The 27,264-nt window shown below is 36.6% G+C and overlaps 1 protein-coding gene and 2 non-coding genes across 5 annotated transcripts; 1 reads left to right on the top strand and 2 right to left on the bottom strand.

Annotated features, from left to right (window-relative positions):
• The first annotated feature begins 1,952 nt into the window (after positions 1-1,952).
• CCDC77 (coiled-coil domain containing 77) lies at positions 1,953-27,003 on the top strand. Of its 3 annotated transcripts, none has more exons than XM_011367836.2 (13): positions 1,963-2,076; positions 4,687-4,760; positions 6,227-6,280; positions 8,186-8,429; positions 11,048-11,190; positions 16,238-16,334; positions 17,443-17,515; positions 18,691-18,782; positions 19,756-19,904; positions 23,087-23,303; positions 24,759-24,884; positions 24,985-25,137; positions 25,869-27,003. In XM_011367836.2, the coding sequence occupies exons 3-13, from the start codon at positions 6,243-6,245 to the stop codon at positions 26,013-26,015; spliced, it is 1,479 nt and encodes a 492-aa protein (XP_011366138.1). In that variant the 5' UTR covers positions 1,963-2,076; positions 4,687-4,760; positions 6,227-6,242; the 3' UTR covers positions 26,016-27,003. The 3 variants fall into 3 exon arrangements, with proteins under 3 accessions (XP_011366136.1, XP_011366138.1, XP_011366137.1); XM_011367835.2 differs by having other exon boundaries at positions 4,687-4,775; XM_011367834.2 differs by lacking the exon at positions 4,687-4,760 and having other exon boundaries at positions 1,953-2,076.
• On the bottom strand, positions 17,902-18,020 carry LOC111744579. Its single transcript, XR_002782214.1, has one exon. It is a non-coding gene; the product is annotated as a 5S ribosomal RNA (ribosomal RNA).
• Positions 24,392-24,499, bottom strand: LOC111744558. Its single transcript, XR_002782212.1, has one exon. It is a non-coding gene; the product is annotated as a U6 spliceosomal RNA (small nuclear RNA).
• Positions 27,004-27,264: the final 261 nt, after the last annotated feature.

Below are 27,264 nucleotides of genomic sequence, written 5' to 3'. Positions count from 1 at the left end.
AGTTTCTCAGGCTGCTCTTCTCACAGCCTCCAAATATATTCTTCCTTTTTATTTTCCATTCTGATTAATGTCAGTTATTCTAGCTAGCATCCCTGTCCTGGGTCTAGTCTATTGAAACTTTTAAATATCTCCCATTTCTTTCATCATATTTCCAGCATTGCCACCCTGTTTAGGCCTTTGCCTTCATATGAATTGTCACTGTAGCCTCCCAGATCTTCAAGTATTGTTGTTAATTCATCCTCTGCCACTGGAGTGATTTTTTAAAATTATCATTCTGATGTTGGATGGTTGCAAGAGACAGATAGGTTGAGAATGACCTCTTAGCATTTGAATAAATGATGATGCATTAACCTATATATAGAATGAAAGAAGAGCAATCTAACAGGAGGGACAACACACAGGTAGGGAGATATGTTACACAGGTATTTAAAAACAATTATTGAATGTCTGCTATGTGCCGAACACTCTTTTAGATGCTGAATATATGACAACCACAAGGCAAATTATCTCCACTCATAGAGCTTACATCCTGGTAGTGAGGGGAGATAAAATGATTAGCCCCAGCAAATAAATATATGCTATTTTAGGTGATGAATAAGTCTTTTAAAAAGTAGAGAAGGGATGGAGTGGGACGGTGCTATGGGAGGCTAGGGTAGTCAGAGAAGGGCTCAAGATTGATGAGATCTGAATAGAAGCTATGCTATAAACACACAATGACAAATTGGTACATGAATATCAAAGCAGAAGGGATTACTTATAATCAAGGAAATGGTATTTGCATTGGACTTGCTAGAAATTTTATGGGTGACGATTAATGAAAGGGTCAATCCAGATGAAAGGAAGAGTGTGAGGCAAAGCTGAAAAGTACTTGCTACGTTCAGAAAATAACCAGTTATTTATGATAATAGAGATAAGTGGGGTCAGACTGTGGCAGTGTTTAAATATCTAGACTTCATTCTCTACTCTGTGGCCAAAAGTTAATGACCAGGAATGTGACATGCCGAGAAATATGCTTTAAAAAAAATAATCATCTTAAGAATGGATTGGAGAAGGAAAAAAGTTGAGGAAAAACCTTAGGTAGAAACCTAATGTAGTAGTTCGAATGAAAGGTAATGAGACCTGAAGCAGAAATAAATAGGAAGGTATATATTTGAGAACCAGTATGAAGATAAGATCACCATGAATGAGTTAAAAAAAAAAAAAATGTAGGGGCCGAAAGAGAGGCAGAAATACTGAGCCAAGGTGTCTGGGAATATTCTGAGGTCACTAACAGAAAATCACAAAAGGGAAAAAGGCAGGTTTAGGAGAACATGGCGAGTTTCTTTCTGACATACTTAGGTCTTGTACCAGTGAAGAGTCCCAGGTTTTCCACAACAGTAGCTGCAGCTCTTGAGACTGAAGTTTCTTTCCTCCTACTCCTGGGACACCTTGCTTCTCGGGAAAGATGAGACTACAATTGGGTTTTCAACTAGCTTATATTATTAAAGCCAATTTCTCACACCTCTCAGGAAAAGAAACTAGTATCTGCTACCTGACAAAAGTAGTAGCATTTATATACATAATCCTCTGACTGTACAAATTGAACCACAGTTCCTGTCTTGGCTTAGGACACCAGGTCATTGAAAGACTTTCACCTTCTTGAAATAAGCTTGTACAACACAATAATCCTGCGCTCTTTTCCGTGACTATGCATCGCGTTTCTGCATCATTTTTTCATGAAAACAAAGTAGTTGAGCAAGCATAATTTGGGGGTGCCCAGAACTAGTTAGTTCTGACCTCAAATATAGTACTGGGACGAGCAGAGTTGAAGCTGAGTTACACCTATGCCCAAAGCTGCGTACAGAAGTAAAACTACATTTCCCGGCGATCTCTGCGCGGTAAGACGCGAGAGAGGAAGGACGGAAGAGGGGCGTGTCTCTTGTGAATAGCCTTTCTATTGGTGTGCAGTCCAAAGGGCCTAGTAAAGTTGGGGGCGATTGGAGGAATTCGTGCACGCTCAGGCGGCGCCGTGACGCTCTCTAATTTAACTTTTTTGTTTTTCGGTTGGGTTATCCGACTCGGTGGCTTTAGTGTGGCGTGAGTATAAAGTTTCAGCTTTCGGGTCAGGGGGCTAGGCAGGGGGCCTTGGAAAGGAAAAATGTAGTGACGGAGAAGTAACTCTGGAAGTAGTGCAGAAGAGAGGGATGTGAGCCTGAAATATGGGAGTCGTTAGGAGGGCTCCAAAGAGAAAGATTTTGGCGTGTTGGAGAAGTGGGGTGTTATAGCGATGAAGGAGTCAAGAACGGGATGAAATGGAGAAAAGAGTACGAATTTGGACGTCCTGGAAATGGGTTCCAGTATTCCTTCACCGAACTCTATCCTAATTAAGCCTTAGTTTCCTCATTTGTAAAATTAAGGGATAGTAAAAATACTTCATAGTTCTTGTGGGCGTGGATAAAATAATAAATTATCAACGCGCTAAACAAATGTTAATTGTCAGTAGACAAGCTACAAAAAATACCTAAACAAGGATATCGCAGAGATGGAGGAAGAGAAGCTATATGCTACCCATTAATTTATCTATAAGCAAGGGCATTGTTCTTTTGAGTAAGGCAGTTTCCATCTACAAGGAACATACACTAGCCTGGGAGAAATGATAGCAAAACTCGAATGTTAACTTATAGAGGCTTGCAAATGCAATTCAAAATGCATAGTTAGATCATTTTGATAGATCATTTTGGATGGAGAGTCTCAGGAAAGAGATTGTATTTGAGTTTTTGTATGCAGACTTAATGTCATTAAGTGAAATTAGTGAGAGTGGAGGGAGCTGTGTTCTAGTTGGACGAACAAAGGTGTGGAAGCAAGAAAGTTATCTGGTGTCAAGGCCATGCCACCCTGAACACACTCAATCCCATCCCATAGCAGAAGCTGAGCAGGGTTGGGTCTGGTTAGTACTTGGATGGGAGACCACCTAGGAAGAGCTGGTGCTGTAGGCGTAAAAAGAAAAAAGAAAGTTATCTGGAAACCAAGGGTATGGTTAGGGGAGTAGAGGAGAAATAAAGCAGAAGAAATAGGTTTGTCCTTTATTGGTGATCTCTAGGCTGAGTTTGATTTAATGCATTAGGTTATAAGGAGCTACTGATGAATTTTAGGATCTTTAAGAAGGTGGTCCAGGGGTGGGTAGAACAATTAAGCCATCACAGTAGAGTGGGTAAGAAGATAAGGAAATGCCGAATTAGCATGGTCAGTGTTGAGATAGGATATAGACGATTTTTATATGGTTGAATGAGAAGGTCAAGAGAAGGAAATAATTTTCAAGTCTAGGTTGCTTGGAAGATGTTAATACTAAAATAGGAAAGTCAGAAAGCATGTTTGGGTGAAAAAGGCGATGTATTAAATTAGGGAAATGTTAGCTTCGAAGTACTAAAAAATATGTGACTTAAGTGATTTTTTTTTTTAAACATTTCAAGCTCCTGTGGGGCATTACATAATTGGAAATTCAAATCAGGAAATTGAAAGAGATGTCCTTTGTTCATTCAACAGGTGATTTTTTACTCTATGCCAGGTAGTGTTTTAATGAAGAGGTAGTCATAAAAGCAGTGGGAATAATGATGTTTCCAAAGAAATGGATAAAGAAAGTAGTAAAGAAAGTTGAAGGTAGAACCTTTTGAACCAAGGGGGAACATTTTCAGTAAAAATAATAATCTCCATGTAGTAAGTGCTTATATGTCAGACACTGTGCTCAACCCTTTTATTCATTATTTTATTTAATCCTTACACCAACCTATAACATATATGCTATTACTCTCCCCATTTTCTAATAAGTAACCGAACTTTAGAAAGATTAAATAATTTGCCTGAAGTCACACAGCTAATAAAGGACAGAGCTTTGACTGAAACCCAAGTCAGAGCCCATGCTCTCAACTACAAAGCAATATTTTTTAAAGGGTGGTCAACACTGACAAACTAGGCATACGAATCAAGGAGTGACTTGTTGGATGGAAGATGGAAACCCCAAAGAACAATTAATATATTAATTTGGATGTCTGCTGACTAAAAACAGCAACTTCAGATGTTGTAGTTGTCAGATTGTTAGAGATTATAAAACAAATGTGAGTGTAGACAACTTTTCGTAGACGTACAATAGAAAGGAGAAGGAGCGAGGACAGTCTAATCCAGGGAGAAGAGAGGTTGCAGGTTGTTAGAAGGCTGTTTTAAAGTTCCAAGTTACTCTTAGTTTTTAGTACAATGATATTTATCTTTAAAATGTCACCCATATTCGTAAAGTAGAATGTAATTTGGCTATAAAAAGGAGTAAAGTACTAATACATGCTACAGCATGGTTGAACTTTGAAAACATGCTAAGTGCAAGAAGCCAATCACAAAACTACATACTGTACAATTGCAATCATATGAAAATCCAGAATAGAGCGAGTTATAGAAACAGGAGGTAAATTAGTGGTTGCTTAGAGCTGGGGTGCAGTGGAGCACATGGGAGATAACTAAAAGACATAGAATTTCTTCTTGAAATGATGAAAATGTACAATTGGTGATTTTTGGACCTGTCAGTGAATATACTGAATATTATGAATTGTACACTTTAAACGAGTGAATTGTATGGAATGTGAATTATATCTCAATAAAGCTTTTAATAAATGTCACCTGTAATCTTACTATACCATCCCAACTACCATTTTTATTTTCTAGGTTATTTTTCACAAGAGGCAAATTGGCCCAATTTGGAGAAGTTTTGTAGAAGGAAGTGGGTTTGAAGGAAGAAGGTAGTCATTTTAAAGGTGAAGATAAGAAGAGAAATGGCATATTTAAAGGACTGGCTGGTAGTAGAAAGCAAATGGAATGACAGAGGCAGTAACAGATTTTCTAGCTAGATTTGATAGACTGACCAGTAGAAGAAAAAGATACTGAACAGAGTTAAATTTATATTGAGGATTTAAAATATTTTAAATCCCTAGAGTGGAGGGCAAAGGAAGGATTGAAGGTATAGACTTGAAAACCATTAGAGTGTACATGTTATTTAAAACCATGAGACTTCATGAGGTCCCCAAGGAAATAAGTATGGATAAAGGTAAAGAACTATCAATGACCAAACCGGTGAGGAAGGAGGAAAACCAGAAATGTGATGTCCTGGAAGCCAAGTGAAGAAGAGTTTCAAAGAGGAGGAAGAGAGGCACTCTGGAGTTCCTAGTAGGAAAATGGTTATAGAATTAACAATAGTGATTATCTCTTTTCACAAAATTCTTCTCCAAAGGACTGACTACTAAGCAGTTATACACCTGGTAGAAGACCACAAGAATAGCATTACATCATCTCTTGACTGGCTCAAAATCAGAATGGGTTGACAAAGCATACTTGATAAGAAAGATTTCCCCAGAGTTAATATATTCAAACAAACAAACAAACAAACAAACAAACTCTCCCTCTCCCCACCTCCTTCTCCCTCTCTCACCTAATTTGGTATTCCCTCCTTAAGATTTATCTTCCTAAAAATTTCTATGAGAAGATTTCAAAGTAGAGGAACTCAAGATCTATCTTATCAGTTGGAATGGAGATTGTGAAAGAATCTTTTAAAGATTTTAAATATTTTTTTCTCTTTCTCTAAGGTGAAGTAATAGATACAGCACACCAAATAAAGATAATATCGGTGGCTTTGTATTTAGTTTAAATTTTGCATAATGAGTCCTCTACCTCAGAGGTCCCCAACCCCTAGGCCACAGTCTGGTACTGTTCAGTGGCCTGCTAAGAACCAGGCCACATAGCAGGAGATGGGTGGCCTGTGAGCAAGCAAAGCTTCGGCTGTATTTGTAGCTACTCTGCAGCACTAGCATCACTGCCTCAGCTCCACCTCAGATCATCAGGCATTAGATTCTCATAGGAGCCCTGGTCCCTGGTGCCAATAAGGTTGGGGACCGCTGCTTTACCTTAATTTCCACTTACTATTTCTCATTAGAAACTGTGTCTGCCTCTCCTATAATTTCAGGAGGCTTTTCTTCTGTCTCTGCTTATCCATCCAATTATTAATTGCTATTCTGATTTTATTGAAAATAATGAGAATACCTTACTGAAAACTCAAAAGTCAGATCTTAAGGATTTGGAACTACTTTAAAGAATTGTATTACATTTTAAAACACATTCTCACCAGGAGGCACGTAATGATGTTAGAGAACTAGTCTATGTTCTCACTGTTCTGTTCCTGACCTCTCATTCTGAATTTTTGTGTATTTGACAGGTGTGAAAAAGACAGCATGAACTTTACGCCGACACATACCCCTGTCTGCAGAAAGTAAGACATTTGCTTATTTTTTGAGTTGTTAAAGAATCAAGACTTCTGTAGCCTTAGCGCAAGTTAGTTTAGGAACTAGAAGGGTTTCCAAACTCTGGATTTGAACTATATTATATATTAGACTCATTCCTCTATTCTTGTTATATGGAATTTAGATTAAAAACTAGGACATATTAAATGTTAATACTGTGGCAGCCTGACCCTGCCTGGTCATTTTCTGCTTTAACAAGTTCGTTCCTGACTGCCCCCTCTTTCCAAGGACTCTCTGGCTAACATCAGTTTTCTCATAGCTTGCCAACCAATCAGTGTTCTTCCTTGTATCTGTAGCTGTGTAAGAATGACAAGACTGTATAAAACTGCCCATTATGTTACAATCGGGGCTCAGCCTTCGGATAAGAATCCGCTGAGCCAGTGCCAGCATCAGTAAATGCTGCTTCCTCCTTATAGCCTCGGTATCCCTTCTCTCTGTTCAAGAATCTCACAACAGTACCAGAATCCAGCCAGTCTGAGTGGGCCTAGTATAGTGTCAGTGCACCCTGGATTACAGAGGAAACAACCAACATATATAGGGGACTAATTCTGTTCTGCCATCCCCTTGCTGCGTGACACATCTTTCTCATACTCATTGCCACAAGTCTCATCTGCACAGTCTCAAATACCTCTTAGTTAACCTACTAACCTATTTCCCAGAGTTGTAAGGCAACCCCTTTGAAAACATGAAACATCAGGAGAAATAGTTGTTTCTGTCACAAGCTTTTAATGATTTGGAAAATATTAGACTTTTCCTTCATGAAAGCTGAAAGTACATTTTAATATCTCTTCTACACATGCTCACTTATTCAAAGTGCTGACCATAACCTTTATTAACTACAACTCTTGGCTTCTGGTATAAAGTTTCTCCACTCTATTTTGTTACATTTTAAATTGTAGGCACTTAGCCAAAATGGATTGATTTTCATATAAGGGTTTCTTCACTTCTACATTATTTATTTTCTAACTTTTATTGTTTTAGCTTGAGTCTGTTATTTGCTAAAAGCAAACAAAGGAAAAAACTTTTTGTCCAGCCTTTGATTAGCCTTAGATCTTGTCTAGTCTTGGTCTTTGTAATTCAGATGTCTCCAGTGCTAGAGATTAGGATCAGATATGGTTGTGTGGTCAGTAACTAGGCTATATTTTCTAATCTTGACTCTTATCATTCCCTTCTTTAATAATTTTGCCACTTTGTATATACCTATCCCTAAAAACAAGCTGTTTCATTTTGCAGGTTTCAATCTTAAATGGTAATATCGTCTATATATGCATCTCTATACATTTTCCCATTTACTATTGTTTGAATGATAGATTTGTATTTATACGTGTATCTCTAATTCATAGTTTCTGATAACTTTGAAAATATTCTATTATATGGACCTGCCACAGTTTATCCATTATGCTATTGGATAGACGTTTAGAAGGTTTACTGTTTTTATTACAAATGTTACTATGAATGTTATGTGTCATCTCGTATATAGGTACATGAGTTTCTCTAGGGTGAGGAATTGCAATTTTACTAGATTCTGCCAATTTACTCTAGTTTCACCAATTTACACTTCACCAGCAGTGTATAAGTATTCCTGTTACTATATGTCTTAATGGTATTACGTTTTCTGTTACTATCTTCTTACTTTATATTTAAAATGACCTTTTTATTCTCTACATGTATTCTGAATTCAGCTTTAAACTTTTAATACTTGGGAAGCAGTTCATAAGATTATTCACTAACCTGTAACATCGAACTTTCAAGGCTTATGAGCACCTTAATTATAAGCACTTTGTAAGAATATAAACCCCTTATTATGTAAGAAATTATAATACCTCATAAACGTTTGGCAGTTTAATGAATATGTCCTTTCTAATTTCACATAGGCCGACAACTGTCCCCAAACATGGTGCTGCCTGTGGCTTCAGTGGTTCCAGCAGGTGGAAGGGAGTATCTTTCTCAGAGTCAGTGGAATCAACTCCCTTGCCCTCCATTGAAGATCGTCTGGCCATCCTCTTCCCTTCTCAGGAGCTTCTGGAATATTATCAGAAGAAGATGGCTGAGTGTGAGGCAGAAAATGAGGACTTATTGAAGAAACTGGAACTGTACAAAGAAACTTGTGAAGGACAGGTGCAAAAGAAATGATGCATGCCCTTTTAGGACTCCGATTAAGTCTGTTCATTATTGAGAAAAGATCTAGAAGTTCCAGCTTGTATCACAAGCAGATATTTTATTAAAAACATTCTTTTCAATTCCTTTCTACACCAGCCCAGCTATCTTCCCTTTGAGTCCCTCATTGGATCATAATCTCCCCGAAACTGCTGCACCTCTAAAATCTTAAACTCTTACATCTCAGTCTCATACTTTTAGTTCTTTCATACCCTTATATCTAACTTCATTTAACTTCGTTATTACCTTCATGGCTCCTTGACTTTTCAGTTTTCTAAGTGTTGCATGTCAACTTCTGACATAATGTCCTTCCCTTCTAATCTGAATCTCATCATGTTTCACTTCAGTCATAACTGTATGGCCTGCACGTGACCCCTTAGTCTTTTGCTCCAGTTGCATAGCAAAAACCCTAGCTATAATTGAATCCTATTCTCCTGGAGCAGGGTTTCTCAACCTTGGCACTACTAACAGTTTGGTCTTGGTAATTCTGTGTTGTGGGGACTGTCCTGTGAATTGTAGGATGTTTAGCAGTGTCCTTGGGCTCTACTTACTAGATATCAGTAGCTCACACCGCACCTCCCACCCCCAGTTGTGACCATCAAAAGTGTCTGTAGACATTGCCAAATTTCTCCTGGGGTGTAGGCAAATGGCCACTATTTGAGAACCACTGTCCTAGAAAGGTAACAGATTGATACAGAATAAATTCATGATAAACAAATTCATGGGTATCCTCAATCACTACACAGCAATTTCCTGGTAGGTTCCTTCTCCCTCTACATCCATGCCATACCTTCCCTACTCTCCTCCACCCTGCAAGCCCTTCTTAGCCCTCTCTCATCAGGCAGTCTTGCTTCCTAGTTCACAGAGGAAATACCAGCTATCCTGGATGAACTCTCTTCCTGCCCATCTACACACAGTTGCCTATATCTATATCCATCTCCTTATTGCTTTAGGAATAAGATGTCTCTGCCTCTTCATGCTGAATTGATCCAACCCTCTCCCTGGCCCACATCCCTTTTTCCTCCTAAGAAACCCTTCATCATCTCTCTTCTTTTTGTGTTCTATTTTTAACCTCTTGCTTAACATAGGCTTTTTCTCCTTAGTACTGTATAAAAATATGCTTAAGTCTTTCCTGACTTAAAACACATACACATAGTTCTTGAGCTGTACTTCCTCCTCTATCTACTCTCTTACATAGATGGCTCTCTTCCCAGCCCCATTTCTGAAATAGTTTGGCTTTATCACTCACTCATGACTCTGACTGCAGTTTAGTCTCTTTCCTCATTGTTCCACTAAACTCTTCGTCTATAGTCTCCAATACCCATTTGCCAAAATGATCTCTTCTTTTTGTGACCTTTGCAGTGTTTGTCACTGTTGACCTCTGCTTTCTGAAAACTTTCTTCCTTGATTTCTGTCATTTTCCTCCTGCAGTTTTTATCTCACCTCTTTGACCAGTTCTCAGTCACCATTAACAGTTCCCCTTCCTTAGTCTTAAATGGCAAAGTTCTTCCAGATTCCACCATAAATGATCTCATTTTTATCTATACTACTTCATAGGGGATGATGACATACAAAATAACTAATGCTGACTCATTTTTCTCCTGAGTTCCATGTTATTATTTGCATATCTGAACTAATCTCCCTTTTTCTACTCTATCCACATATACACATATACCACTACAATTTTCCCTCTCTCCATTTCTTATCTCTTAACTTTCTCTTTATTTCCTATCTTAGTAAATGGTATCATTGCCTACAATTCTGCCCAGCCCCTACATTCGATCATTTGGTAAGTCCTGTTGATTCTGCTTCCTAAATATCCCTTAATCCATTCCAATATTTTCATCATATTACCTCAACACTAGTTCAGATTCTTGTTATATCTCACCTGAATTATTGTAATATACTCCTTAACCAGTATCCCAGCCTCCAGTCTCATACCTATCCAGTTTGCCATTCCCTTTTCACTCCGGTAATACTAAAATACTTGTGGTTGTCCAAACATTTAAGACTCTTTGATGGTTCTGTATTGTTCTCTTTCCTGAGAGTACCCACCCTCTGCTGGTCTCTAGCAGTCTTTATCTTTCAAGTTTCAGCTTTTTGGTGGTAGTTTCTGACTTCCCAAAAAGGCTTTAGAGATTTTACTCCTGCCTTACTTTCTCGCTATACTATTTTACTGTGCATGATCCTCCATTAAATAATTATTTTATTTTGAGTGTTTGTATGTCTCCCCACAAAATTCCTTAGCTCTAGATATGAAACATACCTTTCATCTTTGTTTTCAAAAATTTCATAATACTTATTACATAGAAACCATTAAAAAAAGTGTGAATAGAACAGGTGAATCATAGCATTCTGGGTTCTTTAGTCTGTAAAAGGAAAATAAGAACTTTGACGTTATATGCAAATACCGATCTCACCTTGTAGCTTTTAAACTCAAATCTATAGACAACTTGTCATTTGAATTCTGTATTAGTGAAACCATTTTTCGTAATGTTTCTACACAAACTGACTTTTATATCCAATGAGATACTTCTGTGAAGCTCATTATCTTTTTTACTATGTTTTTTTTCCCCCAGCACAAACTAGAATGGGATTTGCAGCAGAGGGAGGAAGAGATTGCTGAATTACAGAAAGCTCTAAGTGACATGCAGGTCTGCCTCTTCCAGGAACGGGAACACGTTTTGCGCCTTTACTCAGAAAATGACCGACTGAGAATCAGGTACCAAGTAGGAGAAGAGAAATGTTATAGTTATATTTCTAAATTACACCAAACAAAATAAATTGCTCTGTGATAATTCTCTTGGGTTGTATTCTCCAGGAAGCAGACTCTGAGTTGGAGATTTGTTTGCAGGATGGTTAGTAGGGAGGCTCTCTGGAATAACATCAATGAGCAGATTTAGGCAGAGGGAGAATTTGAACTGTGATCCAGTGGTTAACAGAGGCTTTAGCCAACCCCACAGGGAGCTCTGAGGCTAGGACAGCCTTTCAAAGGCAAAGGAGTCAGACATTTTACTTCCACAGTGATCAGTCATTGGATGTAGGCTGCCACCAGGGAGAGAGTATAAGCTTGGAGGAGGTAGCCCCTTTCAGTCCAAGGCAGTTCCTGGAGAAGAACTCAATAACCAGAGGATAGGTGTCCACAACATCCACTATAATATACTTTTTTTTTTTCCCAGTTGTGGTAAAATATACTTAACATTAAAATTTACTATTTTAATCATTTTAAGTGTATTAGTTAGATGGCATTAAGTATATTCACATTTTTATGTCGCATGCCGCCGTACCCCTATACATTTCTAGAACTTTTTTCATTATCCTGTACAGAAACTTTGTACCCATTAAACAATAACCCCTCCTCCTCTTAGCCCTTGGTAACCACTATTCTACTTTGTTTCTATGTGTCTGACTATTCTAGGAACCTCACATAACTGGAATTATACAGTATTTGTCTTTTTGTGCCTGGCTTATTTCACTTAGCATTATGTTTTCAAGGTTCATCCATGTTGCATGTTTCGGAATTTCGTTCTTTTTAAGGCTAAATAATATTTCATTGTATGAATATACCACATTTTATTTATCCATTCATCTGTTCATGGACATTTGAGTTGTTTCCACTTGCTAGCTATTGTGAATAACACTGCTATGAATGTTGGTTTACAAATACCTGTTGAGTTCCTGCTTTCAACTCTTTTGTGTATTTACCCAGAAATGGAATTGCAGATCAAATGCTAGTTCTATGTTTAATTTTGTTGGGGAACCACGATACTGTTCTCCACACTGGCCACACCATTTTTTATTTCCACCAGCAATGCACAAGGGTTTCAGTTTCTTCCTATGTACATCAACACTTTTTTCTATTTTTTTTAATAATAGCCATCATAATGAGTGTGAAGTGGTATCTCGTTGTTTTGATTTGCATTGCCCTAGTGATATTAAGCATTTTTCACATGCTTATTGGTCATTTGCATATCTGTAGAAAAATATCTATTGAAGTCCTTTACCCATTTTTGAATTGGGTTGTTTTTTGTTGTTTTGTTTTAAGAGTTCTTTGTGTATTTTGCATATTAATCCCTTATCAGGTAAGTGATTTGCAAATGTTTTCTCCAATTCTGAGGGTTTCATTTTACTTTGATGCACAAAAGTTTTTAATTTTCATAAGGTCCAGTTTTAATATTTTTTCTTTCGTTGCTTCTGCTTTTGGTGTCATATTCAAGAAATCATTGCCTCCAATATCACTGTTTTCTAAGAGTTTTATAATTTTAGCTCTTACATTTAATTCTTTGATCCATTTTGAGTGTATGGTGTTAGCTAAGGGTGCAGCTTCATTCTTTTGCATATGGATATCCAGTTTTCCCAACCCTATTTGTTGAAAAGACTGTCTTTTCGCCATTGAAAATTGAAAATCATTTGACCAAATATGCACGACATATTTCTGGGCTCTCTATTCCTTTGGTCTACATGTCTGTCATTATGCCAGTATCACACTATTTTGATTACTATAACTTTGTAGTACGTTTTGAAGTCATAAAGTGAGTTCTCCAGCTTTCTTCTTTTTCAAGATTGCTTTATTTGGAATCTCCTGAGATTACATATGAATTTTAGGATGGATTTTTTTTATTTCTGCAAAAAATGTCATTGAGAATTTGATAGGAATTGCACTGAATCTGTAGATTGCTTTGGGTAATATCGATATCTTAATATTAAGTCTTCCAGTCCTTGGACACAGGATGTTTTTCCATTTATTTATGTGTTCTTTAATTTCTTTCAGCAGTATTTTCAGTGTACAGATCTTTGACTTCCTTGGTTAATTCTTAAGTACTTTATTCTTTTTGATGCTATTATAAATTGAATTATTTTCTTAATTTTCTTTTGGATTGTTTATTGTTAGTTTATAAAAATGCAGCTGATTTCTGCATGTTGAATTTGTGTTCTCCTACTTTGCTGAATTCACTTACCAGTTCTAAGAGTTGTGTTTTGTGGCATTGTTTTTTGTTTATTTGTGGAAACCTTACGGTTTTCTACATATAAGATCATGTTATCCGTGAACAAAGATAATTTTACTTCTTTCCAATTTGCATGTCTTTCTTTTTCTTGCTACTTGCTCTGGCTAGTACTTCCAATACTACGTTAAATAGAAGTTGTGAAAATGGGCATCTTTGTCTTGTTTTTGATCTTGGAGGAAAACATTTTGTCTTTCATCATTGAGTTTGCTGTGGGTTTTTTCATACATGGCTTTTATTTTGTGAAGGTTGTTTCTTTCTGTTCCTAGTTTGTTGAGTTTTTATATTTAAAAGGGTGTTGAATGTTGTCAAATGAATTTTCTGTGTTAATTTATGATTGTATGTTTTTTTTCCTTTATTCTGTTAATGTGGTGTATTACATTGATCAATTTTCATATGTTGAACTATGCTTGCATTCCAGCCTAATCGTAGTGTATAATCTTTGTCTTATGCTGCTGAATTTAGTTTGCTAGTATTGAGGATTTTTGCATCAGTATTCATAAGGGATATTGGTCTGTAGTAGTTTTCTTATAATGTCTTTATCTGGCTTTGGTATCGGGGCAATACTGGCCTCAGAGAATGAATTGAGAAGTGCTGTCTTTTTAATTTTGGAGAATGATTGCTGTTAGTCCTTCTTTAAATGTCTGGTGTAATTTACCAGTGAAGCCATCAGGTCCAGGGTTTTTCTTCATCAGGAGGTTTTTGATTACTGATTCAGTCTCCTTAATAGCGTCAGCTTTGACCTAATGCAGAACTTTTCAACTCTTGGCCACACTGAAAGTTCACTTTTTGTGTCACTTGATATATGGGTCAGAACAGCATTCTACAGTATGGAGAATGTTGTCTCCAGAACCTGAAGAGTCCTTCTCAGCATTATGTTTCCTTCTTGGTGATGGTAGGTGTGAAATGGCAATAATCTGTTCTTTACTTTGAAGGGAATGTCTTCACTGATGTGCTTTGTAGGGTTTACTTCCAACCCTCTGGTGCACATGTATCTTACCAAAGGTCCTAATGCACTTGTCATTTTCTGTTTGTCCATTTTGATTTAACATGATATCATCAATAGTGAACTAGTGTGATCTGTGGAATGGCCAGATCCTGGTCCCTTCAGACTGATTTGGTAGAAGTTTGATAGCAGAAAAATTAACATGATCCTAGAGAAAGACTATGAAAGTATACTGTTGTTCACCCTACATAAATTAGAACTGCTTGTGGTCCTGTTATGAATGGACAGGAACACATTAGTTTAATGTACTCAAGACCAATTTAATCCGCTCTAACAAAAATACTACATCTGACACAGTGACTGAAGTTGGGACCTACTTGCTAGTAGTCTACTGTTATCCATCTGGTCTGCATAGGTTGTACTTGTGAATGAAATGGAGACCTTATGGAGACCTCCACCTCTGCATCTTTTAGGTCTTTATTTACCATCTTGGCTGGGATAGGGAGGGGCAGTTTCAGAGGATTCCACTTGACTTTACCCAGAAGTCAAGAAACCAATTTGTAAGTTTTGCCAACTATCAAATATGTTCATTTCAGTTATTCATTTGGAGGTAGAGGAAATGACCACTGGTTGGGTCTGGATCCAGTGCACCCATTGTGAGCTGGACCTGGACCAAAACTTCATTTATTACATGGTTCCCATATACCCCAGTGCCATGATAATACTTTAGGCCATCAGGTACCAGTGTCAACTCAGACCATATATCTAGTAATCTTTGAAATGCCTGGGTATTTCCTTTTCCCTGGTGTATTATTACTTGAATAACTGGCCATAGATCCTTTGGGGAAGAACTGGAGTAATCATTACCATGTACACTTGCTGTGGTGTCACCAGGTCCTACCTCCTGGGAGACCCAGTTCCTCCTTTAGATAATAGTCTCTGGGTCCTAAAACTGAGGTGTGGAAAATGTGTCAGAGATCACGATTTTGTATAGCACACAGCACTCAACTTCCCTCCATCTTTGATTTAATTGTTTAAGCTATACCCTGTTGACCCCGTCCCCCAATCTGTATTGCTGCTAAGAACATTATTCTATAAATCATCTTAATATCACAAGCTCTGAAATCTCATTTTAGAGTTTGCTTCCTTGGTTCATTTCTGATATCAGTCGTCTTAGTCGGGTTCCCTGGGAAACAGACACTGCAATGGAGATTTACTTGGCAGGAGGTTTATAGGGGAGTGCTCTCAGGAATAAATACCTATGAGAGAATAAGGAAAGTCTGATTGGGCAAAAGTTGAACTGTGATTTAATTACAACCAGATTCAACCAAGGCCACAGGGCGTCCTAAAGTTGGGATGGCCTTTCAGAAATATCCTGAATTGAGGCAAGAGGATTTGGCTTTGGTACCTCTCATTAACCAGGCACTGGATGCAGGCTTATCTTGGGCATATAATTATGTAAGGCAGTCCCTCTCGAGTGATGGCAGTTCTGGAGAGAGATTCAGCTGTGAGCCATCAGTTTGCAACATTGCTGGCAGTTGAGAGAATGAACCCATCAGTCCTGAAGACAAGCACCTGAGCAGTATACCCTAACATCCACTACTTTTCTAGAACCAACCAAGAAATTAGTTTCTGGCCCCTTCTCTCTGAATTCCTCAATGTAAGTACTTAACGTTTTAAAAATTAGATTTAAGGTCTAGATAAGTCCTATTCAATTTTAATTTGAGGTTACCATTGTTTTGAAAATAAGAAGGGCAAACCTTTAAACAGAAAAATTTATTTATTCTGGACACAATGTGTGCTTACTCTGAGAATTGCAGGGAGCTAGAAGACAAGAAAAAGATTCAGAATCTCTTGGCTCTTGTGGGAACAGACACTGGAGAAGTGACCTATTTTTATAAGGAGCCTCCCAACAAAGTAAGTAATCTTTGGTATAGATAGTGTGGTAAATGTGGCTTTTACAAAACACAGGCTAAGGTCCATAATCAGCAATTTTGGTGCTTGCTAAAGAAGTGAGAAGGAGCATTAGCTATCATACTCCCATGTCTGTCTACCTGAGTTTTCAAAGCATTTTCTGTAATTTTGAAGAGCTTTATGTTTTTATTCTTTTTCTTCAAAATCCTTGAGAAGCAGCATTGTTTACCCATTTTACCACTTGGAAACCTAACGCACAGAGGAGCAGATGTTTTGGATGAGATTAGAGAGGAAAGCAGAAACAGACAATGTGGGAGCAAGTTTCAATACTCATTTCTTTTTTAATCTTTGTGTATACTGATTACAAAAGTAATGCATGGTTTTTATTAAAAATAAACACACAGAAATCTATCATATAAAAGTGGTAGTCTCCCATAATCTGTACCCCAAAAATAAAACTTTTTTTCATTCATATAGAAATATTTATGTGTATGTACTATTTCCATTTTTTCACTTCTGTAAACAGTGGCTCAGTAAGCATCTTCACATATATCTACATGTGTATGCATCTGTTTCCATTACTTTCCTAAAGGCTACTTTTTTTTCCAGCAGATATTGCTAAATTACCCTGAAGTTTTATTTTTTATTTTTATTTTTTTTCCCCTTCTTTAATTCTGCCCCCACCCCCTACTTCCACCCCTGACCCAAGGAATGTTGCCATTTCCCCTTAAGAACTGGATCTCTGAAGGTGAGGTGTCTTGTCCCATACGCAGCGTGCATCTGGGGCCTGGCGCACCCAGGGTATGGTCTGTGGCTCCACCTGGGGTGCGAACCCAGGACCTTCTGCGTGTAAAGCAGATGTGCTAACCACTACACTATGGAGCCATCCCCCTGAAATTTCAGTTTTTTAATTTACATCACTAACACTGGATTTTATCCATTTTGTTACTTTGTCTACTTTGATCCCATATGTATGACTTTCCTATAATGATTACATCAATTTTGACCAATTTAATTTATGAAAAGTGTTTGCTCTGTGATAGTAAAGCTAAAAAGTGAAACATTACATTTACAAGAAGGCTACTTCCATACCTACTTTTTGCTTTTTCAGGTCAGCATTTTTCAAAAGACTATCCAGGCAATGGGTGTATGTGAACAGAATGAAGCTTCAACTTTCAGAGCAGGTACCAACCATATTATAAATTCTCATTGATGCAGAATTCAAAAACAGTGCAAATAATTAGAAAAATTTTCCTATTACACAGTAAAAATGTTGATAATGATGCCTCTTGTAGTCTAAGATCTTACTGAGTTTTTTTCTTTTTAACCTTCCCATGATATTTTAATGAAATGGAAATAAAAAATATATAATTAACATGCTTACAGTGATAAGTCATAAAAGAAATTTGGACAACTTAGGAATCAGAGTATTACTTAGCATTTCTAAGCCTCAGTCATCTTACCTCTGTTTGTTTGTTTGTTTGTTTGTTTTAGGCAAGGCAACCTTTGGTTGACCTCACAGATTGCAAGGACCTTGTCAGCTTACAATCCCTTATTTTTTGATTTTTTATGTCTACAGCACCTGGTCTTCCTAGGTGATCTCCCATCCAAGTACTATCCAGGCCCAACCCTGCTTGGCTTCCGAGATCAGATGGGATCGGGCTTGTTCAGGGTAGCCTGGCCATAGACTTTACCTCTCTTTTTTTAAATAGAAATCCCAACTCTCTCTCTCTTTTTTTCTTTTTCTTCCTTTCATTGATATATAATTGACATATAACATTACCTTAATTTCAAGTGTACAACATAATGACTTGATATTTGTATGTTATGAAATGATCACAATAAGTCTGGTTAACATCCATTACCACACACAGTTACAAATTTTCTTTTTCTTGTGATGAGAACTTTTAATATCTACTCTCTTAGCATGAACTTCTTGAATTATCAAAGGAATTAAATTTTGTTTTGTGCTTTTAGTGTTGCTTATTTTAAAAATAATTTTGTCTTTTAAAAATTGTGTGATACATCATAACCAAAATATTTAGGTTTAGTTTTTCTTATTTCGTACTCTTTCTGATTAAATAATACTTTACAAAGAAAATAGGCACAACTCCAAAGGAAAATTTAGTGGTTTATTCTTAAGAAAGATATCATCATCCAGGTGACATCCTGGCAGAGTTTTCTTATAGCGATTCCTCTTTGAAAAATTAGCACTATAATTATTGTGTGTTTTCCTTTTACTTCCTTTCCTTCATACATAGGTAAATGAAACTGAACTCTGCAAAGGTAATGCTGATATTTGAATAGCAGAAAGAAAAGCTAAGTAAAGGTCTTCATTCAGTTTTGCTTTCTCTTTTAGATTCTAAAATAAGCAAAAGAAAACCAGCACTGAGAGAGAAGGAAGAAAGTTCTGAGCAATACCAAAGAGATATACAAACACTTATCCTACAGGTAAAGAATTTATTTTGGCAGACCAAAACAGTTTCTATCCAAGAGTTTAGCTTTGTGTAACATACTTTCATTATCCCATAAGTATCTCTTCACACACATGTTACTTTGAGGCATCATGTGATTAAGAAAATTGAGGTTATTCCTAATTTATAGAAGTTTATATTTTAAAACCATTATTCTGTATTCAGCTGTTCTAGAGATGCTATTCTGAAACTTCGTTCATTCAGTTTATATGCTAAACCTTAACCAATAAAACCATCATACAGTAATAATTCCCTTTGTGGTTGGCCTAAGGGATACAGAGAGTTGCAGTTGTCTGTGCTGATAGATTAACCTTTAGGGGTATATTAGTTTAGTGCACGTGATCTAAGTCTAGGAAAGTAATGAGTTATCTTCTTACCACTTGGTAATTGTCTATCATTTGCAACTAGGATTTTTCACTCCAGTTCCTATCTTTATCAGGGAGACTCTGTTGATTTGCATGACAGTTTCTACCTTTGGCCAGCATCTCTTTGGAGTCATGACAGCCAGACTCAAAGAAGAAATTACATTATACTCATTTTGCTTCACTTTTTAAATTAAAAAAATGAAGAAAAGAGTCATTCAATTTCTATGCAGCTAGAGAGTCTTAAAAGGAAGACAGTCCTAAAGTCCAAAATGGGAGGTATTGCAGAGGTGAGGATCTTAGGGTAGGGGAAACTGGATTTTCTGGCTTTCTTTGTGTGATATAAATGCTTTGCTTAGTGTGAATAGAGTCTGCTCTTGTGTAGCCTAACCTCATTTATAAGACACTAAATAAAGAGGAGTACGGTTGAGGCTTTTCTATTTGTTTTGCTGCTATGCTTGTTTGTTTGTTTTGTGGGTTTTTTGTTTTGTTTTTTAGATTTTTTCTGGAGAAGGGCTCACTTTTAGATGTAAGGAATAAGTGGAAGCAGGGCAGGAGTGGGTACCTCATCCTTTTTGGCCTATCTAGGTGGAAGCACTGCAGGCTCAGCTGGAAGAACAGACCAAACTTTCTAGAGAGCAAGTTGAAGGGCTCATGGAAGATAGACGGATTCGCATTGAGGAAATACAAGTTCATCACCAGAGAAATCAGGACAAAATCAAAGAGCTTACCAAAAAGTGAGTGTTCAAGAAAAGCCATACCTAACAGAGTTAAAATTTTTCTGAGAGGCTGAAAAGTTAACAGTCCTATACTTTTAGCAACATAAGGTTATGGAACTGAAACGGACCTTGAAAAAATTGTCTTCATTAGACACCCTGCCTCTACGTAGGAGGGTGTCCAGGCTTTTCAGGAATGCTGTTGTTTATTTTCTTGAAGAGCTAGTGGGTATTTCACATGCTCTATTTAACCTACGTTAGTGTTTTAGCTTGCCCTTAGTGGTTAAGAAATGTTCTTTTATCCACTGGTATGTTATCTGACTCAATATAGTGGGACCTTTTCCTTCGTTTGGCCCTTCGTAAGTATGGAAGACTTTGACTTTTACATACCTGTGCAAAAAATGCAAACTCTCTGTACTCAACTGTTTTTGTTCCTTACTTGCCTGCCTTTCCTCATCTTTCAGTGTGATTTCATCCCATCATTTTATTAAACATTACCTTTCTAAGGTCATTACCAAGTTCTTAATTTCTCTGACCAGTTTTCTCTTTACAGTCTTCATTGTAATTGTATGTTTCTGCGTATTTGGTGCCTCTGATCACTCCCTTTTTGAAATTCATCTCCCTTGATTTCTGCAACACCTGTCTTTTTTGGTTCTTCCTATCTAATTCTCCTCAGCCTTTTTGTCCAGTGGCCAGATCTGTTCTGTAAAGATATCTTTAGTTGAATATGTTCGAACACCTCAAATTGACCATGATTGAAACCAAACTGTTTTTCTTTCCCAACAAGCACCCCTTTCCCTCATCTTAAACCTACTGTTTCATTGTTTTTCCCATTTAGTTTAATGATATCACATCAATCCAGTTTCCCAGGCTTGAGGATTATCTTCAACTCTCCACTCTTATTCTCTGATTCCAAACCCTATCAAGTGCAAGCCTGAGAAGCCTCTCAAATCTATTCTCTGCCCTCTTATTCTTACTATATTCGTTCAAGCTATATTCTTGTTTAAATTGTTGCAATAATATAAACGTCCTTTCTCACTGATTCCTTTGTATTCTATAGTCTTCCTCACTATTATGACTTAGCTCCTCCATTAGGATTTATCAACTGTTTAGAAACATTGATAAACTTATGATAAACTCCTGATACCTGAATTATTAGGAACTTCATCTGGCACCAAATTAACCATTCAATCTTCTTTTTCTCTTGTGTAGTTCACCTTGTCCTTCAGCCAGACTTAATAATATCTTTTATTTATAGGGCAGGTACCTTGCTATGCGATGTCACTTCTTCTCCGAACACTTCCCTAGGCAGAATTAAATTTTCCCTCTACAGTCCCATAATGATTAGTATGCCTCTATGATGGCACTTATCACCACCTATTGTAATTATGTCTTCATTCCCCCAGGGTCTTGCCCTAGCCACTTTTCTGCCCTGTGTGCATAATAGGCACACTATAAACATCTGTTGAATATTTGGTGATCTGTATCTAGTTACATCTTACTATCTCTTTTCTACATTAAACATACTACATTTAAAATATTTTTTCATGTTACATTCTTTATCCCTTTATTGTTTTTTTGTCATCTCTAGCTTTTCTAGTGTCTTTTCTTCCACTTAAAATGTGATTAAATTTGAATATGATACTCAAAATTTCTGACCAGTGCAGGCTAGAAAATCCACTGGCCCTTTTAGGCTCTATTTCTTTTAATATAGTGTAATACGTTTACATTTGGCCAGTACTTCTCCATCATCATTTTTATTTTAGTTATTTTGTTGTTCATGCATAGCACCTTCACTTTTCTTTGGATTTTAATTGTTTTTTTTTTAAAGGAACAGTACTTTTTAATTGTCACAGTAATTTGTAATTTTATATTTGTCTTCCAGGATATTAATAACTATCCCAGTTTAGCATCATCTCCATATCTGAGCACATGACCAGTTCCTTCTATTATATCATGAAATCCAAGGCCACTAGTGATTGACCTTTGGGTGTCACTTTCCTTTCAAACCATTTGTATATTAACAAGACCATACTTTCCCAGTTTGTAATTGAGACCATAATGTAAGAGAGAGTAAAATAACTCATTGAAAGCAAGAGAGATCCTTGTGGTAACTGAATCATTCTCTTCGTCCTTATACACACACACATATACCTGAATAAATAAATATAAATATATATATATTTTGTCATCTGACAGTTGTTCTACTTTGTGTCTGGCATTATACTATTATTTTCCTCTTACATGTGTACCCTATTACTCATGAAAAGAACTGAGTGGAGGTGACATTTTTTCAGTGGAAAGCTACAGTGATTGTCTCCCAGTATTTAATACTCTTTGCAAGTAGTTCGATTATTTGATCCAGTATTTTTTTAGGTATTGATGTTAAACCGATGGGTTGTTTACTTCTAATGATATTCTGTGTTGAAGATAGAAACATCATTGGTGTATACTTAAATCTTAGTAGTCAGCAGGAATCTAGTTCTTTGTATGTGTTCGGTAATTGGTACTGTCCTTGACAATCTGCTGGTAGAAGGACAAAAATAGATGATAAATAAGTATATGCTTTCACTCAGGTTGGAAAACATGTATATTGACAGTTAGAACATGACATAGTATATAAGCAAGTGTTGAATTATATAACATAAAGTATAGATTTAAACTGATGAGGAATTTCAGAGAATGGAGAAATTAAATGGGCTAAAGTTATTGAGATGACTTTGAGAGGAAGTTGATCTTAAAAAGACAAGATTTGATATTGGGTAGTTTTCATGTGGAGCACAGCATAAACAAAAGCAAAGCTGTTTTTGACATCTTAGAACTTCTGTTAACCTTTAATCAGAAAACAATAAATCAGTGCTTTACTGTAAAGTCCAGTGCCTGGGAATAGTCCATGTTTATGCACGCTATATGTAAATATTTCTGTATCCCTTCTAATTCTATAACCTGAAATTATCATTTGGGAAAATACCTGTAAAGACCAATCTGTGAACCAATGAACATGGATCATTACACTTTGTCTAGTAAAACATGTCAGATTGCCAGTGATCAGATTAAGCATTTTTTTTTTAAACTGCTAATATTTTACAGAATTTATGTATTGTACATTTTTAAAAGAACCTATATCTTCCCTTTGTTTGTATAATTATGTATCATATATGCTTTTTATGCATCTTCATGTCCACATTTGTACTCTTTTATAGTCTCCATCACACCCAGGAACTGCTCTATGAGAGCACAAAAGACTTTTTGCAACTCAGATTTGAAAACCAAAATAAGGAGAAATCCTGGATGCTTGAAAAGGATCAATTAATGTCAAAGATTAAGCAATACAGAGTACAGTGTAAGAAGAAAGAAGATAAAATTGGAAAAGTTTGGCCAGTTCATGAGAGTCATCACAAGGAAAATGAATATATTAAGGTAGTTTCCGTATATCTTACAGAAATTGTATATTTTCAACTATTGATTGATTCATTCATTTATTCATTAATTTAACAAATATTGATAGCACTCCTTCTGTGGCCTAGGCTCTGGAGCTACAGCAATAAATAAGCTAGACCAGGTCTGCCTTCATGGCATTTACATCTTAATGGCTGGGAAAGAACAGAAACATTAATAACCAAGAAATTAATAGATTATAAAAAAGTGATATTAAGGAATTAAAAGGATTATTTGAAGATTATATGTAGCTATTGGAAGTCTACTTTTGTAGAGAAGCACAAGGATACTCTCCTTCCTAAGTCTGGTGTTTTTACTGAGACCTGAAAAATGGGAGCTTGCCATACAGACCTAGGGAAGAGCAAGTTTAAAGGCCCTGGAGAATGCTCAAGGAGGAAGTGATACCCAATGAGGTTGGAGAGGTGGCCCTCCGTGGTTGGCTGTTGCCTGCCCCTCTAATCTCTTTGTATACCTCTTCCTCTTTGCTTATTTCTCTACAACCACAACATCCTTCCTTTTCCTTGAACATATTCCAGGGCCTTTAAACTTGCTCTTCCCTCTGCCTGGAATGCTCTTCCCCCGAGTCTGTATGTAAGGAAGTAATGTGATCTGATTTAGGTTTTCAAAGATCATTCTGGCTGCTCAGTGGAACATGTATAATAAATGCTGTTCTTGATGTTTCTTTCTTTCTAAAGAAGAACTTTAGAAATGTGCCACAAACATATTCAGTATCTACAGGGGATTGGTCCCTGCAGACACAAAAATCCATGGATGCCCAAGTCGCTTATATAAAATGGCATAGTATTTGTATATAACCTGTGCCTATCCTCCCATAAACTTTAAATCATCTCTATTTATAATACTTAATACAATGTAAATAGTATGTAAATAGTTGTTATTACTGTATCATTTAGGGAATAATGACAAGAAAAAGAAAGCCTGTACATGTTCGGTAGGCCTAAATACATGGCACATGTCAGTAACAACATAACTTTTTTTTGGAATGTTTTTGTCCCTTGGTTGAATCCGTGGATGTGGAACCTGGGGATATAGAGCCGACGTTTTTTTTTTTTTTAATGGAACGCTTCACAGATTTGCTTGTCATCCTCGTATAGGGGCCATGCTAATCTTCTCTGTATGGCTCCAGTTTTTAGTATATGAGCTGCTGAAGTAAGCACCGACTGTATTTTTATATCTTACTTGGAACAGTTCTGACCTCTATTATTTACTCTTCCCAGAGCCAAAAATATTTATTTTAAAGAATTTCTACTTTGTACACTTTAGAAAAAGATTAAGGGAATCCTCTTGTTCTACAAAGTTCCTCGTTCCTTAACTCATTTTGCACTTCTGGAAATCCTTTCTTTCCTTTCTTTACCTAAATGTTATTTGAATTACCTAAGGTATAGAACTATTATTTTTTTCTCTTTTAACCTGCAGTCCCTAAAGGACAAGTTAGCACAAGAGAAAAAGCTGTCTAATATGTACCAAGAGCAGTGCATTTCCCTAGAAGATCAACTTGCCCGAATTCGTGAGGAAGAGGGAGTGAGGAGAGAGATCTTCAAGGTACAAAGTTCTCTGCTTCTTATGATGGAGTGAGAAGTCAGATGGCTTGGGGAATACTTCCCTCGTCTTCATAAATGCCTTCCCATTTCCTTACATTTAGGATCGCTCTAACAAGATGGGGAAGCGTTTACAGGTAATGACAAAACGCTATCAGGCCTTGGAGAATCGGCGTATCTTGGAAGTGGAAGGCTTTAAGACAGATATTAAGGTTCTCCGGCAGAAAATGAAAGACTTGGAGCAAATGCTCTATAAGGTAATTGCTGATTCTGAATTACTAAAAGGGAGAAAAGTGGTGCAGGTGAGGCTCCTCAGAAGAAATATGTTCTGTTTCCCTGATGGTAGGTACTAATGGATCACCATCCTTTAAGCCTCACTAAAATCAATTTAACGAGTACAGCTAGAAGGAAGACAAAAATAGGCTGAAATAATTGACTACATCGTTATACTACCATCTAAGCTAAACTTAGAAATTTTTATCCCAATTTAAGAACAGATGAAAAGAATGTGTCTGTTTTACAAATAGAGAAAGTGAATAATTGAGAAATAAATGTTTTCCCTATCAGACACAGCTTTATTTAGAATCAAAGTTGCCTCAAGAGCCTTCTTAAAGAGTTTTAACCAGTTATTTCTGTATCCTGAATGATCACTGTGTCCAAACAAAGTTGATTATTGAAAAGAAGAGATGCTTTCTTTCATACTTTGGTAAATTTACCAGTAATGTTTATATCGGTCTCTTCTTTTTACCCATTGTTTATTGATCTTTATCTCAAGGCTCCTTTACTGTTGTGCTGGAAAGCAGAGTCTCATGCTATCTGCTGTAATTTTACTCTCCATTTTCCTTTTAGTCACTAAACAAACTAAGGATTGAATTAATTTGTATACCAAAAGTCTCATAAAAGGAGCCAGGGTAGCCTGGTCTTTATGACCGATTTCTCTCCCCTGGAGTATGCTGTAATCATTTCTTCTTTTTTTCCAAAACTCTAGGCAACATTTAATGCCCGGGCAAACCAAGATCTTGCCATTCTGTGTGAAGTCCGTGACAGCAATAGACGGGCACATAAGATACAAGGAGAACTGAAGAACCTAAAGTCCAAAGTATTTGGTCTGGAGAATGAACTTAGACTTTGTTGATGTTTACTTTTAGAGGTGGCTCTCACCTGTAATGAGTCTGCTTTCTGAAATCTGAGACAAAGGTCATCTTCTTCCAAAAACTGTAGGCAGAGTTGACTAGAGTGGTGTTATCCATTGTTATAAAGGGTGAAGAATCAGGGACCACGAAAAAAGCCTTTCTTTCATGCTAAGCTTTGTAATTTTTGCTGACCTATTAACCTTTTTTGTTTTTTTGGTCTGGATTATAACCTAAATTACCTAGAGAAATTCGTACATTATCTCCCCCATTTGTAATGAGAAGGATTTTTGTTTGTTTGTCTATTTTTAAAGAAGACACTGATGATCAAATGGGAGGGAGGCTGGGGGACAGTGTGAGAAAGGTGAAGGGATTAAGAAGTATAAACTGGTGGTTATGAAATAGTCAAGGGAATATAAAATATAGCGCAGGAGTCAGTAATATTGTAGTAACTATGTATGGTGTCAGATGGGTGCTAGACTAATTGGGAGTTGCTTTGTAAATTATACAAATGTCCAACCATTGTGCTTTGGTTATAAAATATAAAATGAATATAAATAATATTGAATGTCAACTGTAATTGATAAATAAAAGAAAGACAGTGACGGTGAAAATCTAGGAAGAAGAGATTTTTGCTATGAGCTTGGCTGAGTGTCAGTGGGAGGAACACTTTTCCTGAGGAGATAAAGGTATCAGATCACAATTGTCAAATATGAATAGACAGTAATTCTGCTATTTAACTTCAGTTCTGAGCTGTGAGACCTGAATTACTTTCTTGGACACCCAACCTCATGAAGTTTCACCAGAGGGCACTAGAGACCCTACTCTTAAGCAAAGTATTTAGGAAAATGAAGGTGCCACTTTGGTAAGAGTGAGTAAAATGTAAATGATCCTTATATGAAAAGTTCAGTATTTTACTAATAACATTTTTTAAAAAAAATAATGTATCTATTTTAAATTGTTTTTCAATAAAATATGTAATTGATGAAAATATTCTCTTTGAGTTTTCTGTATTTTCTTTTAATTAAAACTACATTTATACTGTTAATGACTCAGTTTACTTATTTATACCATGGCTTCGCAGTCCTGTGCAATTATTAAAGTTTTCCAAATGCGTCCCATGAAATCATCTGGTGTTGGAAGTAACAGATCGTACTAAAGGTGATGGCACTAAAACTATCCATTTTTTCCATCTGTGTCCTTTTTTAGACACATTGCTATGCATTTTAATTGTGTGTGTACCTGGACAGCCTC

The sequence above is a fragment of the Pteropus vampyrus genome, unplaced genomic scaffold, assembly GCF_000151845.1.
Source record: "Pteropus vampyrus isolate Shadow unplaced genomic scaffold, Pvam_2.0 Scaffold137, whole genome shotgun sequence".
Classification (NCBI taxonomy): Eukaryota; Metazoa; Chordata; class Mammalia; order Chiroptera; family Pteropodidae; genus Pteropus; species Pteropus vampyrus.
The sequence above is the reverse complement of the archived record's forward strand: the minus strand, read 5'-3'. Positions and strand labels throughout refer to the sequence as shown.

Coding starts and splice junctions, on each gene's coding strand:
- CCDC77 (XM_011367834.2), top strand. CDS start 6,243: ATGAACTTTACGCCGACACATACCCCTGTCTGCAGAAA. Junction 8,430..11,047: donor AAGAAACTTGTGAAGGACAG/GTGCAAAAGAAA, acceptor TTTTTCCCCCAG/CACAAACTAGAATGGGATTT. Junction 17,516..18,690: donor AGCTTCAACTTTCAGAGCAG/GTACCAACCATA, acceptor TTTCTCTTTTAG/ATTCTAAAATAAGCAAAAGA.